The 18,526-nt window shown below is 49.9% G+C and overlaps 2 protein-coding genes across 6 annotated transcripts; one reads left to right on the forward strand and one right to left on the reverse strand.

Annotated features, from left to right (window-relative positions):
- The first annotated feature begins 502 nt into the window (after positions 1 to 502).
- LOC131101971 (GON-4-like protein) lies at positions 503 to 7,925 on the forward strand. Of its 5 annotated transcripts, none has more exons than XM_058047398.1 (22): positions 503 to 633; positions 940 to 1,077; positions 1,147 to 1,337; positions 1,403 to 1,477; positions 1,545 to 1,595; positions 1,689 to 1,742; positions 1,811 to 1,906; positions 1,971 to 2,066; positions 2,128 to 2,289; positions 3,973 to 4,180; positions 4,242 to 4,343; positions 4,597 to 4,637; positions 4,914 to 5,204; positions 5,278 to 5,364; positions 5,429 to 5,606; positions 6,190 to 6,340; positions 6,423 to 6,570; positions 6,643 to 6,759; positions 6,855 to 7,232; positions 7,290 to 7,474; positions 7,539 to 7,641; positions 7,707 to 7,925. In XM_058047398.1, exons 2-22 carry the CDS (start codon positions 963 to 965, stop codon positions 7,815 to 7,817), a joined length of 2,940 nt encoding a protein of 979 aa, XP_057903381.1. In that variant the 5' UTR covers positions 503 to 633; positions 940 to 962; the 3' UTR covers positions 7,818 to 7,925. The 5 variants fall into 5 exon arrangements, with proteins under 5 accessions (XP_057903381.1, XP_057903385.1, XP_057903383.1 ...); XM_058047402.1 differs by having other exon boundaries at positions 7,293 to 7,474; positions 7,707 to 7,924; XM_058047400.1 differs by having other exon boundaries at positions 550 to 633; positions 891 to 1,077.
- Positions 7,926 to 8,278: 353 nt separating this feature from the next.
- On the reverse strand, positions 8,279 to 15,634 carry LOC131101975 (integrator complex subunit 3). The gene is made up of 29 exons (XM_058047409.1): positions 15,455 to 15,634; positions 15,171 to 15,254; positions 14,964 to 15,047; positions 14,763 to 14,876; positions 14,589 to 14,673; positions 14,459 to 14,525; positions 14,075 to 14,216; positions 13,860 to 13,989; positions 13,281 to 13,378; positions 13,020 to 13,211; positions 12,864 to 12,951; positions 12,709 to 12,788; positions 12,515 to 12,606; positions 12,184 to 12,290; positions 11,988 to 12,092; positions 11,800 to 11,929; positions 11,674 to 11,728; positions 11,482 to 11,585; positions 11,217 to 11,381; positions 10,980 to 11,133; positions 10,848 to 10,916; positions 10,709 to 10,784; positions 10,513 to 10,626; positions 10,373 to 10,421; positions 10,120 to 10,287; positions 9,289 to 9,389; positions 9,154 to 9,226; positions 8,931 to 9,087; positions 8,279 to 8,854 (listed from the first exon to the last, which is right to left on the reverse strand). Exons 1-29 carry the CDS (start codon positions 15,536 to 15,538, stop codon positions 8,777 to 8,779), a joined length of 3,045 nt encoding a protein of 1,014 aa, XP_057903392.1. The 5' UTR covers positions 15,539 to 15,634; the 3' UTR covers positions 8,279 to 8,776.
- Between the last annotated feature and the right edge of the window lie 2,892 nt (positions 15,635 to 18,526).

The raw sequence follows: 18,526 nt of genomic DNA on the forward strand, positions 1-18,526 counted from the left end.
TCCAGCTCACATCTAAACCTGATATATTAAACAGTAGTAATATTCATAGATCCTTTTTAAGTTTTTAAGTTTTAAGTTTTACATTCATAAAAGTTAACACAATAAAACATGTACGCGATGTACACAAATAATGACATATCTTGTTCTATTTATTTTCGTAATATGAAGTGACTTATTTATGTAGGCAGTTTGATGTGTGCAACTTTGAATCTAAAGTCATTCTTCAAAGTTTCTACAACGTGGATAGATTTGACTTTTGTAAATACCTAACACTTCATATTATGAAGATAAATAGAACAAGACGGTCTACTGGCCGAGGAGGATGCAGACCTCGGATTCAAACACAGCCTGAAATCACACGTCTCCTTTTAATGACGCTCTCATTTACTGTCACAGTACATGTCAACACAAAGAATGTACTTAACGTTGTTCACATGTACGCTGAAGCCGATGAAGGCTTATTTAACATTTATTGAACAGGACATGAACCGATGGAAGACAGTGGACATCGAAAGTGTCATCTGCCGTCATTCCGGAAGGGGGCAGTCAACTGAAAGGGCTGAAGAAGGCAGAAGAAGAAGCTTCAGGAAGGAAAGGAAAGCAGTGTTGATGAAAGTGTAGATGGCGACAAAGGTGGTGATCGTTCTTGTGCACAAGTACACACTTTGCTCTTTGATGTAACGACTAATGGCCGCTTGCGAGTAAGCAAGCTTGCTAGCGTGCACGGACGTGGTAGTCGCAAATGTTAGCTGTTAGCTCCTTGTGCTAAACGTTTGCTAATGCTACATCAACGGAAACACTTGTAACATATCGATTGTCGAGTGACGATGTGTTAACACGAAAACAAACTAGTCGTTAATGTGTGACTATTCTTTACTGTGTAATGTCAGAGTTCAATTCACACGCCTGGTGACCCGCTGCTGGCCTTATTTCCCAAAGGTCACAGGTCACGGTGATCCACCATGAACTACGCCTCACGTCTGAAACTGGGAACGACCCATCAACGCTGGCCTGGCGAGGAGGCATGCTCGCCAGTTGAAGACGACGCCACAGAATCCAGCCTGGTCATCACCACGGGTAACGCGCACAAACGGTCGTCATGACAACTCCACCCACAATTCTGATTGGCCCGTCTTGGCGTCCTAGATGACCAACACGCTAAGAGCGCCAGGAGGAGAGCAGCAAGGAGGAAGAGGAAAATTCAAGCAGGGGAAGAGGATGAGAGAGAAGACGAGGGGGCGGGCGGAGAGATGATTGACAGTCAGCTGGACCAGTCACTGGAGAACAAGTCCAAACAGCACAACCTGACCAGCGTGAACGTGCGCAACATCATCCACGTGAGTGTGTGTCCAATTGGCTGATGTGAGTTGTGTGGATCATGACATTTACCTTTGACCTCCAGGAAGTCATCACCAATGAACACGTGGTGGCCATGATGAAAGCCGCCATCAACCAGACGGACGCCGTGCCGCCATTTGTGAGTTGCGATGCTGATGTTGCTCATGTTTTATTCTTTGCTTCCTGAAACCTCTCGTGCTGCTCAGGAGCCCAAGATGACTCGTTCCAAGCTGAAAGAAGTTGTGGAAAAAGGCGTGGTGAGACTTCTTTTGGCTTTTGGGGGCCTGCATATTTTTCTGCCTGTCTGCCTGCTCACTTCCTGTCCGCCCGCCCTGCTCACTTCCTGGCAGGTAATCCCAGCATGGAACATCTCTCCCATCAAGAAGAGTGCTCCCGTTTCCAAGGTAGAAGGTGAAGGTGAGCCAGACAAGCTATGGGACAGACGTGAGGGAAGGTGTGTGTGTTGGCTCAGGTTCCCCAGTTCGTTGACATCCCTCTGGCTGAGGAAGACTCCTCTGATGAAGAGTATCGTCCTGATGAGGAGGAGGAGGACGAGACTGCTGAAGACGTGAGGCTGACAGCTGATTGGCTGCCTTCACAACCTCTGCTGAAGCTCCGTGGTTGTGTGCCAGACGTTGCAGGAGAGCGACTTTGAGAGTGCGGCGTCGCCCCCCAGAGGAAGCGCGGTGCAGAGGCCGGACCGGGACCCCCGCCGCCCCCCCTGGAAGGTACCAGTGGGACGCCTGAGACACAGTGACCGCACGCTCAGCACGTCTTCTTCTCCTTCAGACCTCTCGCGCGCCACCCTGCCATTTCAGGGTGGGGTCCGGACCGATGGCCCCCCCCCCCCTTCCCAAAGCCCCACCTCCCAAAGCAGTGACAGACAGCACTTTCTTGGAGAAGCTTCACGCCGTGGAGGAGGAACTGGCCGTGTGTATGGAACCCTACCAGGTCACACTTCTTTATTTACAATACAATAGTTAGTATAGGATAGACGGGGGCTCTAGCGCACACATTTCTATTCGGCATCCTTGGGACACTTACACGGCCATGATAGCTGCCCTCCATATTCCCATTTCCATCCCAACACTTATATCTACCGGGCTTCACCTTTACCACATTAGATGTAGCAGCTTTATTCCAAAATGGATGAAATGATTATTTTTCTCCAAGATGCTACACACAACACCCCTAACGGCAATGTGAATTTTTGGAGGGAAAATTGTTGCCAATTTATTACAAGTGAAGAAGTGAACAATGACATGACCATAAGTATCCACAGCCTTTGCCCAATACGTTGTTGATGCCCCTTTGGCCAATTCCGGCCTCAAGTTGGAAGCTTGGAATATGACGCCCCTGATTGGCACGCCTGTCTTGGGCCAGTCTAGCCCGTTCCTCTTTTGGCACAGCCATCGCTCCAGAGATGTTCCATTGGATTCAGGTCTGGGCTCTGGCTGGGCCACTCCAGGACATTCACCCAGTTGTTCTGAAGCCACTCCTTTGATATCTTGGCTGTGCTTGGGGTTGTTGTCCTGCTGAAAGATGACCCGTGGCCCCGGCTTCCAGAGCAGGTTTTCATCCAGGATGTCTCTCTACATTGCTGCAGTCATCGTTCCCTCCATCCTGACTGGTCTTCCACTTCTGCTGAAAAACAACCCCAAGAATGATGCTGCCACCATCATGCGTCACTGGAGGGATGTTGATGGCCTGCTAATGAGCAATTCCTGTTTTCCCCAAACGTAACGCCTGGCATTCACTCCAAAGAGTTCCATTTTTGTCTCATTAGACCAGAGAATTTAGTTTCTCATGGTCTGAGAGCCCTTCAGGTGCCTTTTGGCAAACTCCAGGCAGGCTGCCATGTGTCTTTTACCAAGGAAGGTTGGTAAAAACTACTGGAAGGTTCTCCTCTCTCCACAGAAGAACACTGACAGAGGGACCATGGGGTTATTGGTCCGTCCCTGACTTAGGACCCTTCTCCCTCGATCCCTCAGCTTAGCTGGCTGGCCAGCTCTAGGAAGAGTCCTGGTGGTTCCAAACTTCTTCCACTTAGGGATGATGGAGGCCACTGTGCTCATTGGAGCCTTCAAAGCAGCAGAAATGTTTTTGTAACCCCCCCACCCCACCAGCCTTGGAGACGAGGACCTTCCCACATCGTGTCCAACCAACTGTTTACCACAGGTGGACTCCAATGAAGCTACTGAAACATCTCAAGGATGATCAGTGGAAACTGAATGCACTTGAGCTGGAGCCTTTGGAGCTTCACACCAAAGGCTGTGAATACTTATGGAAATGTGATTATTCACTTTTTAATTTATAATACATTTGCAACAATTAAAAAAAATGTTTTTCATTATGGGGTGTTGTGTGTAGACTTTTTGAGAAAAGTATGAATTGGATCCGTTTTGGAATAAGGCTGTGACATAAAGACATAAACAGCGTGGCGGGGGTATCATACATCCATCCTCCATATTCTATACTGCTTATCCTCACCATATTGTCATTGGAAAGAAATAGAATATATAGTATGTAGCCTTTTTGGCCATATGTTTGGTGGTACTTGAATGCACCATAGTTGTGTGAGACAGATTGAGATGACGATGGTTGTTGTGATGTCATGTGTGCTCGTGCATGCAGTGTCAGCCAGTGTCAGATGACGAAGTGGGGCTGATGGCGTACCGGACACGGTCCAAGCGTCCTCTACGTGACGTCCCCCTGGGCCAACTGGAGGCAGAGCTCAGGGCGCCGGACATTACCCCTGACATGTACGACTGTGGCTCCGCCCCGGAGGACAGAGAGTGGACCGTTTGGCTGAGAGGCCTGATGAACTCCGACATGGACGACGGTGAGTAGACTCACGCTGGATGTCCTGCCTGCCGACGTAACGCCTCTCCTGTCTCTGTCAGAGGAGTGTGATGATGAAGATGACCCAGAGTACAACTTCCTGGCTGACCTTGATGAACCAGACCAGGAGGATTACCGTGATGACAAGGCAGTCCGCATCACTAGTCAGTATACATCATATCGATATCACTGTATAGAACAATACATATCAGTATCACTATCGTATGAATATGATGTGAGAGATGTGAACATGAGGTATGATATGAGAGATATGAATATGATATGAGAGATGAATATGATATGAGAGGTATGAATATGATATGAGAGGTATGAATATGAGGTATGATATGAATATGATATGAGAGGTATGAGTATGATATGAGAGATATGAATGTGATGTTATGCTATGTTTTCCAGAAAAGGAAGTGAATGAACTGATGGAGGAGCTGTTTGACACGGTAACAGACAAACAGGTAGTAGCCAAAAATGAGAATACCAAGTAAAAGGTGTTTTATTTAGCCAATGTACCATAATAGATGAACCAACCAATTGTATTGATCCATGACATGCCAATGGACGTATCTCTCGCACTTTTGGTACTTTGGCTAAATAAAACACTTTTTACTTGGTATTCTGATTTTTGGCTACTACCTGTATACACACACACACACACACACAGCAAAGTGAGTGTGAGTTGGCTAACGTGCACGGTGTGACGTGCACTCTGCTGCCAGCTTAAAGGTGACCTGGGGGGGCAGGAGGTGGATGAGGAAGGACACGAGGAGGAGGAGCCACAGGAGGACACGCCCACACCGGACAAGCACATGGACACACAGGCATGTGACGTGTCCAAATACGGTCATAGTGGTGAGGCAGAGGACGGACCAATCAGAGAGCGTCGTACTGTCAAGCAGCAGCTGGCTTTGATCAGAAGCACACAACACACACCCTCTACTCACACACACACACACACACTGATGCTGGATGCACAACAACGCAACACACTCGAGCAGCAGCTGCAGCAGGTATGCACACACACACACACACACACACACATGCACTGTCTGACTGTGTGTGTGTATGTGTGTGTGTTTATAGCATGTCCAACTGTTGGTGGAGCTTCACCTGCTGACCTCACCTGTGGAAGAACTTCACAATGAAGCTGAAAGCACCAGACACTTTCTGGTAACACACACACACACACACACCCCTGATGGCATCATTCTGTTACTATGACAACGTCTCTCAGTTTGAGTTAGATGTGTTGGCACAAAGAGGCGAGCTGATGATGTCATCATGGCGGCGTGGTGACGTCAGCGCTTTCAGAGCATCCAACCTGCGGGGGGCGCTGCAGCTGCTGGACGAGCTGCAACATCACCCCATCAGCTACGTGAGACGCAGACACACCCCTGACGCACGCGGACAAAGTGAGCAACCCCCACCCCCGCACAGCTAGCCTTGACTTTCCCAAAGTCTGTAGCCTTAACTCTGGCTAGCGAGCCTGCTAGTAGCGAGCTGGCGTGGTGTGGCCCCTAGGGGACATGATGGACATGGAATAGCATGTCAATAGCATGTTCTCCCCGTGCATGCGTGGCTTTTCTCCAGGTACTCAGGTTTCCTCCCCCATTCCAAAAACATGCTAGGTTAATTGGCCACTCCCATTGACCTAATTGCCCATAGGTATGAATGTGGGTGTGAATGGTTGTTTGTCTTTATGTGCCCTGTGATTGGCTGGCCACCAGTCCAGCTGGGATAGGCTCCAGCACCCCCACCCTAGTGAGGATAAGCAGCATAGAAATGAATGGACGGACAGAGGTCCCCTTTAACACCACCCCTGGGGGTCAGGGAACAATGTTCAGTCTATACAGTGCACATCAATAAATCCCTCTCTCTCTAGCTCTGCCAATCAGGGGGAAGCATTTCTGTCCTGGGGGGGAGGAGCAGAAAAACTGAGAAGCACTGCTTTAAAGCCAACACACTTAGTGTGTGTGTGCGCGTGTGTGTTTCCAGTGCGTGGTTTTCCCATCATGCCAGCTGAACTGGCGTGGATCTTTGCCACTCGTGCAGTCTTCCTCTACCCAGAACTTCTGCCATGTGTCAGTCTGGACCCTGCTCTCTACTGCCCCCGCAGGACAGCTGCTTTCACTGCAGCAGAAGACTGGTAACACACACACACACACACTATCAGGTGTGAAAATAAAAGCACAGCAATGGAGACGTGTGTGTGTGTGTGTTTGTGTTAGTCTGTTGGTTATGGGTCTGAGGAACATGAAGGGGTCATGTGACCCGACCAAGCTGGTGTCTGAGTTTCTGTTGGGCAAAAGTCATCTTCAGGTGCGACGTAGGATCCTGCAGTGTTGCAGACCTGGCACCCCCGACAACATGGTCAAGGTACACACACACACACACACACACACACACACGTGCGCGCCTGCCTGATTGTAAGCGTGTATGTGTGTGTAGGCCTACAGGTACCAGCAGGTGTTGTGGTCCATGCCGCTAGCCTGCAGTCAGGTTGCTGCATCAGAGCAGCGCCCCCCAGTGGAAAGACCCTTGAGCATCATGCCTCTGTGGTTGCTGGTGAGTGCACACATGCGCGCACACACGCATGCACACACATACTCATACTCATACGTACCGTATTTCCTCACCCCCCCTCCCCACCTCCCCCAAAGCGGAGTATTCCTGTCATCTTGGCAGCGATCCAACGATCCAACAGTCTATCTGGCTCCGCCCCCACCACCACCAGCTTCCCGACCCCAATGTGCTATCCGCCCCGCCCCCCACCGGACCTCAGCTTCCGCCGCACAGGATTTGTCCAGCATCCGCCCCCCCCCATTACTCCTCCCCTTCCCACCCACATGGATGGGCGGGATAGCGAAGAGGCGGTGCTTCCTGTCTGGCATCTGTCAGAATCCTCAACATGCTCCGCCTCTGACGTGTTTGTGGCTGAGGAGGCGGAGTCCGAAAGTGATCTGGGTGTGGCTTCGGCCCCAGCAGAAGACAGAGGAATGTCCTCACCTGAATCTTCAACTTCCTGTCCGCCATCCGAGGTAGACCCACATAGAGGTGGAAGACGGAAGATAAATATTCAGCAGGTTTTGTCTCAGCAGGACATCTTCAGGGCATCTTCTCACTTGACGACAGGCCGCCATCTTGGGGACAACCAGCATGAGGATGATGGGCGGGCCAAAGCAGGGAGCCACGCACCTGCCCACAAAGCGCCAAGGCTTCCAGTGTTTGCCAAAAATGTCTCCATGGGCGTAAACGGAGAAAGACTCGTCATCTGGACCAGGTGAGGCCACACCCACCCACACCTGTCCCCATGCAGGAAGTAGAAGTTTGACTTCCTGTTTTAGGGAAGCGGACCGCGCCATCTTGACCGCCTGTCAGCAGCGAGGAGCCAACCAGAAAACATTCAGACAAGTCTCCGCCCAGCTGGGAAACAAGACGACTGACCAGGTGAGGGGGCGGGGCTTCTGCCACCAAGGTTTGGTCCCATGCTAAGAAGGGTCGCTTCCTTGCAGGTGCGTCTTCGTTTCCACGACCTTGCTCATCTTTTCCACCTGGCCACCCAGAAAGACAAATCCTGGTCCTCAGACGGCAGCTCGGCCCCGGAACAAAGCGATGACCTGTGACCTTGAGATGTCATTGAAGACTCAAATTCACATTGAATGATGTTCAACATGTTGTCATGTTTGTCCTGAAAATAAAGACCACGCCCACCCTTCAATTTGGGAAGTGGGCGGGCTCAAAGAAGCTTGTTATAGAGGTCACAAAGCATTTTATTGCAAACAGGAAATTAAAAGTGTCCTTGGCGGGAAGTGCAACCTGAGGCAGGCGCAGTAAAATGCCAGGAGGAGACGCCCATCCCGCCCGGCCGTCTGTACTGGGGTGGTTGTCATCCTGGTCAGCAGCCTGCTCCGGTCCGGCGAGGTGCTGCGGCACCATTGCGGGGACAACAGGGGACGTGGACGACGGGACGGGATAAAAAAAGGCCGGAATCCGTTCTGGAGTCAGAACCAAAGTCCGCAGAGATGATCACGACTTGACTTCTGACATGATTGCAACCACTGAAAGCCCAAACAAAGCAGGTGTCAATCACGTCAACACAACTCTTAGCACCTGTATCTTACCCGTAAGACATACACTCCCAGTACCTGTACAAGTACCTGTACTAGTCCCAGATGAAAGCGTCACCTGAAAAGGTCTTGTCCACTCTTGAAGGAACAGCACAGCAGAAGCGGCTCACGCATGATGAGCACACTTGCCGCCTCCATGTGGGCAGAAGCAGGCTGTGATGTTAGCATTAGCTTTCAAAATAAGTGTAACAGCAGCAGGTTTTATACAAAGTATTTTACTGCAGCGTGACAAACAGGAAGAAACTGCTAAAAAACAGCAGGAAGTCACAAACCTCCACAATAAGAGTTCCAAAAAAACACAAGCCAAAGTGACAACATCCTGCTAAAATCACAGTGCATTGTGGGAAAAGGCCGACCCAGACACTTCCTGTCAGAGTGGCGGAGGGTGGGGAGGGGGCGGGGCCTGTTGGCAGCCAGTGTTCACAGGGGGGGAAAAAAAAGGCAGCGGAGTCTGGTCAGTCGCTGTCAGAGCCAACGGCTGACGAGCCTTTCCTCTTCCTCTTTGGCGCTTTGGGCTTGGAGTCTTCCTCCTCCTGAGACACAAACAGGAAGTGACATCAGCAGCCAGCCGGCCTGTTACATAACACTGTTCTCGGGTGCCCTTCATACCGAGGCGCTGCTGGAGGCGCTCTCCTCCTCGTTGTTGGTGGGCGGAGCCACGCCCTTCCTGGAGCGAGGCGACGTGGCGGCTGCTTTACGACGAGACTTCAAAGGCTTTGACTGCGAGTCCTCGTACTCCTCGGCCAACGCAAACAGGTCACTGAACCTGGGGGAGGCAGTCACGCCGTCACCATGCCAACGCCCCAGCGTACGTGTGTGTATGTATGTGTACCTCATCTTGTGCACTTCATCACAACTGGCCTGAACGTGCTGCAGAGCCTGAAGGATCGGAGTCTGGCTGAAGACTGGCCACACAATCAATCATCAATACAGCCATTTATCAACACGCTGGATGATCGATACTCACAGGTGTTCTTAGTGTTGCTAAGACTAAGTCTCAGGTTGTCCAGGTGTTCCAAGATTTGCTCCAGAGTAAGCTGAGCCAGTTTGCTGCTGGAACTACGAAGACTGGAGACAGACATACAAATCCATTGATTTAGTCCTAATAAGTCCTGAGTGAGTCCTAGTGAGTCCTCAGTGAGTCCTAATGGGTCCTGAATGAGTCCTAAGAGGTCCCGAGTGAGTCCTTAATGAGTCCCGAATGAGTCCTAATGGGTCCCGAATGAGTCCTAATATGTCCCCAGTGAGTCCTAATATGTCCCCAGTGAGTCCTAATATGTCCTCAGTGAGTCCTAACGAGTCCTCAGTGAGTCCTAACGAGTCCTCAGTGAGTCCTAACGAGTCCCAAATGAGTCCTAATAAGTCCTGAATGATTCCTAATGAGTCCTCAGTGAGTCCTAATGAGTCCTGAATGAGTCCTGAGTGAGTCCTAAGGAGTCCTCAGTGAGTCCTAACGAGTCCTCAGTGAGTCCTAATAAGTCCTGAATGAGTCCTAATGAGTCCTAATAAGTCCTGAATGAGTCCTCAGTGAGTCCTAATGAGTCCTGAGTGAGTCCTGAGTGAGTCCTGAGTGAGTCCTCAGTGAGTCCTCAGTGAGTCCTCAGTGAGTCCCGAATGAGTCCTAATGAGTCCTGAATGAGTCCTAATGAGTCCTAATAAGTCCTGAATGAGTCCTAATGAGTCCTGAGTGAGTCCTGAGTGAGTCCTAATGAGTCTTATTAAGTCCTCAGTAAGTCCTAATGAGTCCTAATGAGTCTTATTAAGTCCCAAGTGAGTCCTAGGGGCTCCAAGTCAGAACCTTTGTCTCTTTCGGGGTTGGTTGTTGTTCTTGATGAGTTGAGCTTTGATGTGTTCTGCCAGAGTGTCGTCGTGTTTGGATGCCCAGTGTCTCAGAAGACTGGTGGTGAACTGGTCCTCACTGTGACATGGTCTACTCAGAACCATCTTCACCATCTCCTCACTGGGCCTGAGACACACAGGCAGACTCAGTGGACAGCTAATGACTGTGTGTAGTTGATGTATAGGAGTGCGGTCGTCATGTGGTGTGTTACTTTTCTCGACGTAGCTGCAGCAGCAGACAGGACAAGGCCTCTGGATGTTCTACACACACACACACACACACACACACACACACACACGCGGGTTATGCGATGAAAGCATCATGATGGTGGGCGGCGAAGATGCTAAGTACCTTTGTACTTGAGGTGTTGCAGGATGGCGATGATGGTCTCCAGGGGGATGCTGTGGGCCAGAAAGAGTTGCCAGGTGCTGTACTGCTCAAAGGTCTCCCAGTCCAATGACTGGACTGTCAAGAGGAAGGAGAGGAAGAAGGCAAGCTGGTGAAGATGGCGCCCCCTGCAGTCAGTCAAGATGCTGCACATGCTCACTGAGGATGTTGAGAACCGAGTCTTTGCGGAACATCACCAGGTTGCCCATCATCACGTGACACATCAGCTCCTGCAACTTTATTACAATCAGCGTTAGCATCCGTTGGCGGTCCTGGTGCCAAGCTAAGCTAACTGTTACCTGTGTGGAATCAATGACGGCTACGATCATGTTGAGCAGCTCTCCACTTCGCAACGTCTCATCAGGAAACTGGAGCAAGACGTTCACACGTTGAGTGTGCCTGTGTGTGTGTGTGTGTGTGTGTGTGTGTACCTCAGAGTAGATGGAGGGTGTCAGGTAGCAAAGTAATCGGACGTCATCTTCCTGACACGCCTTCATGTCCATCATGAGACACGTGTGAAGGTCACCTAAAGCCGTGGCCTGAGCAAACGACTCGTACAACATCATCTTCCCGTTAGCTGCTTTGCTGCACACACACACACACACACACACACACACATGAATATGCTGGACATGTCACATGACATGTGATGATGGTGGGGGTGTCACCTGGCTTTGAGGTAGTAGAGGAGATGGTAGCCAATTTTAGGTTGCTTCTGGTAAAGTTCAGCCAGCATGTCAAGAAGAACTGAGAAGCCACTGTTGTCCTCCTGCATGGTGACCAGGTTCCTGAAGACCAGACACACTGGCTTGCACACAGACTCCTCCAGGGACCTGACGCACACGCACACACATGCAGGTTAGAGGAATCCTCTCTCTCTCACACACACACACATACGCACAAAGTGTGTAGTAGTGGTGTCAGCAGTCTTACTCTTCTGTGATGTCTTCTGGTAGAACGTCTCCTCGGAAATGCTCTTTAAAGACTTCAGCAAGACATGAAGCTAAAGCAGACATCTGCTCTGTGTCAAAGTCCTCCTGGAAAACACACACACTCATTGCTCTGTGCCACCGTGTGTGTGTGTGTGTGTGTGTGAGAGAGCGAGAGAGAGCAAGAGAGACAGACCTCCAGGATGAGGTCCACAATGTCCTGCATGACCTCACACTGCGTCTCCGTGTCACTGAAGACGTGATGAAGATGGATCAGCAAACATGAAGAAAGTAAAGCTGTTGACCTTCAGGTGAGTCTGACCTTGACTTCTGCAGCTGGGTCACCTTGTCCTTCATGGTGTCTTCTAATTGGTCGAGCCAGGGTGAGATGTCAGCAGGCTCCTCCCTCACTGCCTCTCTGATTGGATGAAACCTGAACTCCCGTTTCTTTCCTGTCACACACACACTGATGAAGATGAAGTATTCTGATGATGATGATGATGATCTAACCTTTGTTGTTCATCTCCTCCTCATCATCACTGAAGGCAGCTTCTGTGTTGTCATAGCAACCTTCATCCTTGTCCATCATGTGGTTGTCCATCTCCTCCATTTTCACTACACACACACACACACACACACACTTACATCACATCCAAGGGTGTGTGTGTGTGTGTGTGTGTGTGTGTGTGTGTGTGTGTGTGTGTACCTTCCATAGGTGGTGAAGGAGCACTGCAGAACTCAGGGAATCTTTCTCTGAGCATTGAGCGAAGCTCTCTGTCCAACTTTGGATTGTCAAACAATGGCGCCAAGTGACTACAACAACACAGTCACTGGTCAGTCACTGGTCAGTCACTGGTCAGTCACTGGTCAGTCACTGGTCAGTCACTGGTCAGGGACTGGTCAGGGACTGGTCAGGGACTGGTCAGGGATTGGCCAGTGACTGACCAGGTGAAAGGTCAGGGACTGGTCAGTCACTGGCCAATCCCTGACCAGTCCCTGACCAGTCCCTTTTCGGTGTGTGTGTGTGTGTGTCTTACGCCAACACTCTCTTCTCCATGATGAAGTTGAGAGAGTTAAAGACGCCTTGACGAACTTGAACTTCCAACGGAGGAAAGAAATGAGGAATGATCTGAGGAGACAGGGTAGGAAGCAAGGTGGCGGGGAATTAGGACAAAAAGCATGCTTCCTATTGGCCGGCATGTCACATGACCAGGAGGAGGTGGAGTCTCACCCGACACATGAAGTCAAGCAGCGTGGCGGTGATTGCGGGATGAGGCTTCATGGAATGATGCATCACCAAGATGGCGGGCTCTGTGTCACATGACCTTGATTACTGTGACGCCTTCTAGGTGTGTGTGTGTGTGTGTGTGTGTGTGTGTGTGTCACCTATGTTCATGATGCTGTCTTTGTCAGGGTTGAAGAAGAGCCAATCGTAGAAAAGCGCCAACTTGGCGTTGGAGGCGGCCACGTTGGACTGGGCACACGCACACATGTTGAAAGGTGAAAGGTCATGACCTCTCAGCACCCCCCAAGTGAGCTTACCGTGCAGGTGGTGAGTAGCCAGCCGATGATGGCCCAGCGCGGCAGGATGTCAGAACTCAGGACCTCGTTGGACGGGTGCACCACGCCGCAGATGTAGCGGATCAGGTCACAGCGCAGAGACTGGCTCTCGGCCGTGGACAGGTACTGCCTCTGGAACCAGTCCTGGTAGCGCTTCTGCTGCCCGAAGCGCACCTAGACATGGGACACGGGACACCTGTGAAGACACGTTCTTCTCCGTGCCGGCAGGAAGCCTCCTCTCACCCTGGACGTCATGAAGAGGAGCTTGGTCTCCATGTCAGGGGTCAGACGGCACGCCAGGAACTTTCTGGAAGTCCGAGCCGTGAGCAGCTGGAGAATACCTGACACACACACACACAGGCTATGAGGGCCTGGTCGCCATGGTTTCAGGTGGAAAAGGTCAAGTATTTGATGGCTGCAGCCTTTCATCCGTTCTGGATGCCATGAAAGGAAAAGTGCACCCATCATCCACAATCCTTTTGTGTGCTGAACGAGGCAGCCAATGAATGGGCCACACCCAGGCTAAGAGCTCCAAAAGCTCCAGCGTGGTTTTCTACCCATGTGAGCAGGTCTTATCTTAGAGATATCACGCTCATGTCTCCCATGGCCTGCACGTATACAATGTGTCACATGACCAGACGTTCTTTCTGCTTCTATGGTTGTATCTCAGGGTGTGTTCACAGAGCCACATGGAGGTTTTTCTTCCAGACCTTCCTTCCAAGGGAATAAATACATTAAAAATCCCAGGAGCGGCCCCACGTGGCCCAAGAATGTGGTCACGGGGATCAGGATCAGATCAGGATCAGATCAGGATCTTCTCACCGGTGAACTGGGGACTGAGGACTTGAGGGTTGTGGAGAAGGTCTCTCCACAGGAGCTCCATCTCAGCGATACGAGCCACGTTCTGAAGCAAGCGCACCAGATCTCTCCCGATGATCACGCACTCCAAGAACTGCTCGGAGCACAAGCGGCACCGACACGTGCGATTAAAGCGGGCTAACTGTGACTCTTTCCTCCTCACTTCCTTGCCTCCTTACCTTGTCCCGCAGCATGCTGATGCAGAAGTCTACTTCCTTCTGACGTAGAGGAAGCAGGCTCGGCGCGCCATGGTCAACGATCAGGCGTAGGTATGTGTACACGGACATGGCGATCAGCATCCCGCTCTTCACAACCCACTCCCTGCAGACACACACACACGCACAGAGACACACACGCACAGAGACACACACGCACAGAGACACACACGCACAGAGACACACACGCACAGAGACACACACGCACAGTGACACACACGCACAGTGACACACACGCACAGTGACACACACGCACAGAGACACACACGCACAGAGACACACACGCACAGAGACACACACCACCGTTAGGTGGAACAGCTGTTTTTTCTCAACATGAGTGTGTCATACTTTTGTTCCAGCAGGATGTCAAGGACGCTTTCAGCCAACCAAAGGTTCTTTGTGGAAACATCTCCTCCTGCACACAGAGTGGTGACATCACCGTGCACGCTGTGTGTGTGTGTGTGTGTGTGTGGCTAACCTGCGATCTGTTTGAGCAGTGTCATGACGACCCCATCAGCTCCCATCACACTGCTCTTCACCAGCTCTCTGACCAGCCACACCAGCTGCACACATACACACACACACACACACACACACACTGTATAGACCGCCGTGCTCATGTAGGTGCACGTGCACTTGCATGTGTGCCCACCTGCTTCCTAGGAACATCCTGCAACTTGAGGAACTTCTCCATTAGGATCTGGTTGATCTTCACCAGGATCACGTTCATTCCATCTCTGTTCATGAGTGTCAGGTCTCTGTAACACTGCAAGCACACGCACACGCACACGCACACGCACTTGTTGCCACAGTGTCAATGTCAATGTCTGCCTTGGCCTGGTGGCAGACTTACCCTCTGGGCCTGAGCCGGTTCAGTGAGGAGCAGAGCAAAGAGACCGAGACACACCTCTTCATGTTGCTGCTGGCCTTTGCACACCTGGTTGCCATGGTAACACCATCACTACAACGTGTGCGCGCGCGCGCGCGTGTGTGTGTGTGTGTGTGTGTGTGTGTGTGTGTGTGTGTGTGTGTGTGTGTGTGTGTGGTAATGATGTCTTACGTTGGCGGTCAGGGCATCGTTAGCTTCCCTTTCTGAAAGTCCATTGGACAAGGCATGAACCACTCCCACACACCGCTCCAGTTTCTGCAAGCACACACACGCTGCTGTAGCTCAAGCGGTCCTTATGTTTACCTGCATTAGCATGCCAGGCTAACTTCATGCGTGAAGGAATCAGCCACAGCGACCGGGCTAGGCTAATGACGGTGCTAGCAATGCTAACTGGCACGCTGGCTGTTTATCCCAAAGAGCCACGGATCACCCCGGGGAGGTCGTGGTGAACCTACCTCCTCCAGCTCGTCTTTGGCGTCCAGTTGGCTGGACACCAGAAGGCGGCCCTGCAGCTTCGCCTTCGTCGGAGCAGCTTCCATCTGCAGCCGCTTCGCCTCGCCTTCCCCGCCGACCTGAAGGCGCCGGAACTGTGCGATCACAAGGCCAGTGAAGCCGCCTTTGGGCGGAACACGGGTTTATTGATGGCTGTCAGATTGGGTCACCTCGTGGGAATATTTTTGTTGTGATGGGGAATGAATTGTTTATAAAAGTTGCAGTCAAGGAGCTTGACTCTCAGTCTGGCTGTGTTCGACTGTTCGACTTCAGGAAGACAACGGACATCACTACCGGTCTTCCGACCAATCGTTGCCCTAACATATGTGAGTGACGTGATGCCCGACCAATGGAAAGAGAAACATCCTCGCCCAGCTGTAGCCAATCAGGGCCCCGGGATGGACTGGACCCCCGAAGTTTGTTCGTGTGTTAACGTGAGTTTAATATTTTTCTTTCATTTCTTATTCTCAGATGAGTTTTAGCTACATGAGATGGTGCAAATAAGAAACTAGACATATAACCAATAACACCAAACTTAATATTCATTTTTCATTGAAATATTACAATTAATGTCATTTCAACGTTTTCAGTGATAAGACATACCTTGAGAAGTATACTTCAGTATAAGTACGAGTATAAGTATAATAATTGTAAGTATAATATAAGTATAATAAGTGTACTAAAGACCATGTACATTTAGTGTAGTAGAAAGTATACTAACTCAATACTTCCTCAAACTAAATTAGAACATTTTAAGTTAATAAAACTACACTCTAAGTACACTCTAATATACCTAAAGTATACCACAAGTACACTTCTCGACTTAAATGCAATCAGCAAAAAAAAAAAAAAACAATTCTAAAGGGATCACACACACACGACCCCCACCCCAAACTATTTCAGTAGCACTGTTTTCCAACAATATCACACAGTAATTAGTCAGTCATACAAATAATAAAGAGTAAGAAAGTATTTGGTGAAAAGTAGTGAGAAACTATTGCTGATGTAATGTGAATGACTCCTGTGTGGGATCAATAAAGTTGTCTGTATTATTAGAAGAGCCAATATATTGTTTTGGGTGCCTGGCTATTTCCCAGGTATATTTGTGGGTGTGTGGATGTACAAACAAGGCCAATTATTTGTAGAAGGATGCTTTTATAAAGTAAGTACATTTGCAGTACTTGTATTCATTTGCCACATCCAATATGGCGGTGACATATAGCGTGGGCATACGACCGGATGTGGCGAGCCATCGGCCGGCCGAACAAGCGCAAAAATTAAATTACCTCTTTTCAGCTCAAGATAGTATAAATTGTGTGAAAAAGATGATATAAGGAAGGATTATGGACAATATAGGTGACCTTTCAAGAAACAAATGAGGCTATCAATATTTTTTATATTGGCCATGTTCTTGACATTTCTTCAGCCCGCCCCGCCCCGTTAGCCGAGGAGTCCGGCCAGCCGTGGGGCCAGCCGCTCCGTGTAGACCTCTACTGTGTATGCATCCATCCAGCCATCATCCATCCATCCATTCATCCATCCATCCATCCATCATCCCTCCATCATCCATTACCCATCCAGCCATCATCCATTCATTATCCATCATCCATTCATTATCCATCCATTCATCCATCAACCATCTATCATCCATCCATTATCCATCATCCATCCATGCATTCATCCATCATCCATCCATTCTCCATTCATCGTCCATGCATCATTCATCCATCATCCATCTTCTCGTTTAGCTGCATGTTGTACATTGTTGCTGGTTGTCAGTACTCTGGTTGTCAGTAGAAATTTTCCCAACTTCCAGAGCATTGTCCTTGAAATAATACATGACATTAACACATGACAAGTGCCATTGTGGCATCGTAATGCCGAAATATATTTGTTAGCTAGTCTCTGTCTCCTCCTTCCATTTTGAGAGCTTGGCAACGCACCTTTTTTTGAAGGGGGCAGGGGTGAATTGGCGCGGCGAGCTCTAATTTAAAATTGGCCAACTCCCATTGGCTGCCAAGTAGGGGGCGGACCATGGCCAGAAGTGCAAGGCATAGCATCCAGTGAGAAGGCGACATCGCAGCAAGAGCTTGAACAGCTGAGACGCTTAGCTAGCTCATACAAGCTCAGTGAAACACCTTTAGCAAACCTTATGAAGGGACTAACTTGATCAGTAAAGTCAAGTCAAACGTTTTTGTATGACTTTTAAGGTATAAAGTATAAATAATAGAGCACACATGCTTTATACTGTAAAGTTTTAAACTCTGGCATTCTTCTTCTTCCTCTTTCTCTTTGGGCTTTTCTCTTGGGTCGCCACAGCAAACCGATCTCCTCCATCCAACCCTGTCTTCTGCATCTGTCTCTCTCTCTCACCAACTACCCTCATGTCCTCCTTCACTACATCCATAAACCTCCTCTTTGGTCTTCCTCTCCACCTCCTACCCGGCAGCATCCTTCTACCAATATATTCACTATCTCTCCTCTGGACATCCCAACCATCTCAGTCTGGCCTCTCTGACTTTATCTACAAGGCATCTATAACATGTAATGTCCCTCTGATGTACTCCTTCCTGATCCTATCCATCCTGGTCACTCCCATTGAGAACCTCAGCATCCTCATCTCTGCTAGCTCCAGTTCTGGTTCCTGTCTTTTCCTCAGTGGCACTGTCTCTAGACCAAACAACATGGCTGGTCCCCTTAAAATTATCCCCCTTCTGTATCTCTTCTCCCTGTAACCTCACTCTTCCACTTGGGTCCCTCTCATTCACACACATATAGTCCGTCTTGGTGCGGCTAATCTTCATTCCTCCGTGGGGGCAGAAGCCACAGGCCTGGCTACATGGGCATCAAACTCATTCACTAGTGTTCCCTCACCACATTCTCTGTCACACATGTAGACGTCAGGAATAACATCAGGAATCAGGAATAACATGCAACATGAAATATGAACTGGACCGATTTTTGCAGGTGACGGTGCATCAGATCCGGGCGGCCTGATGTGATACGTGGGGCCAGCTAATAGCGTCCTAAGCCCG

Source organism: Doryrhamphus excisus, chromosome 14 (assembly GCF_030265055.1).
Source record: "Doryrhamphus excisus isolate RoL2022-K1 chromosome 14, RoL_Dexc_1.0, whole genome shotgun sequence".
Classification (NCBI taxonomy): domain Eukaryota; kingdom Metazoa; phylum Chordata; class Actinopteri; order Syngnathiformes; family Syngnathidae; genus Doryrhamphus; species Doryrhamphus excisus.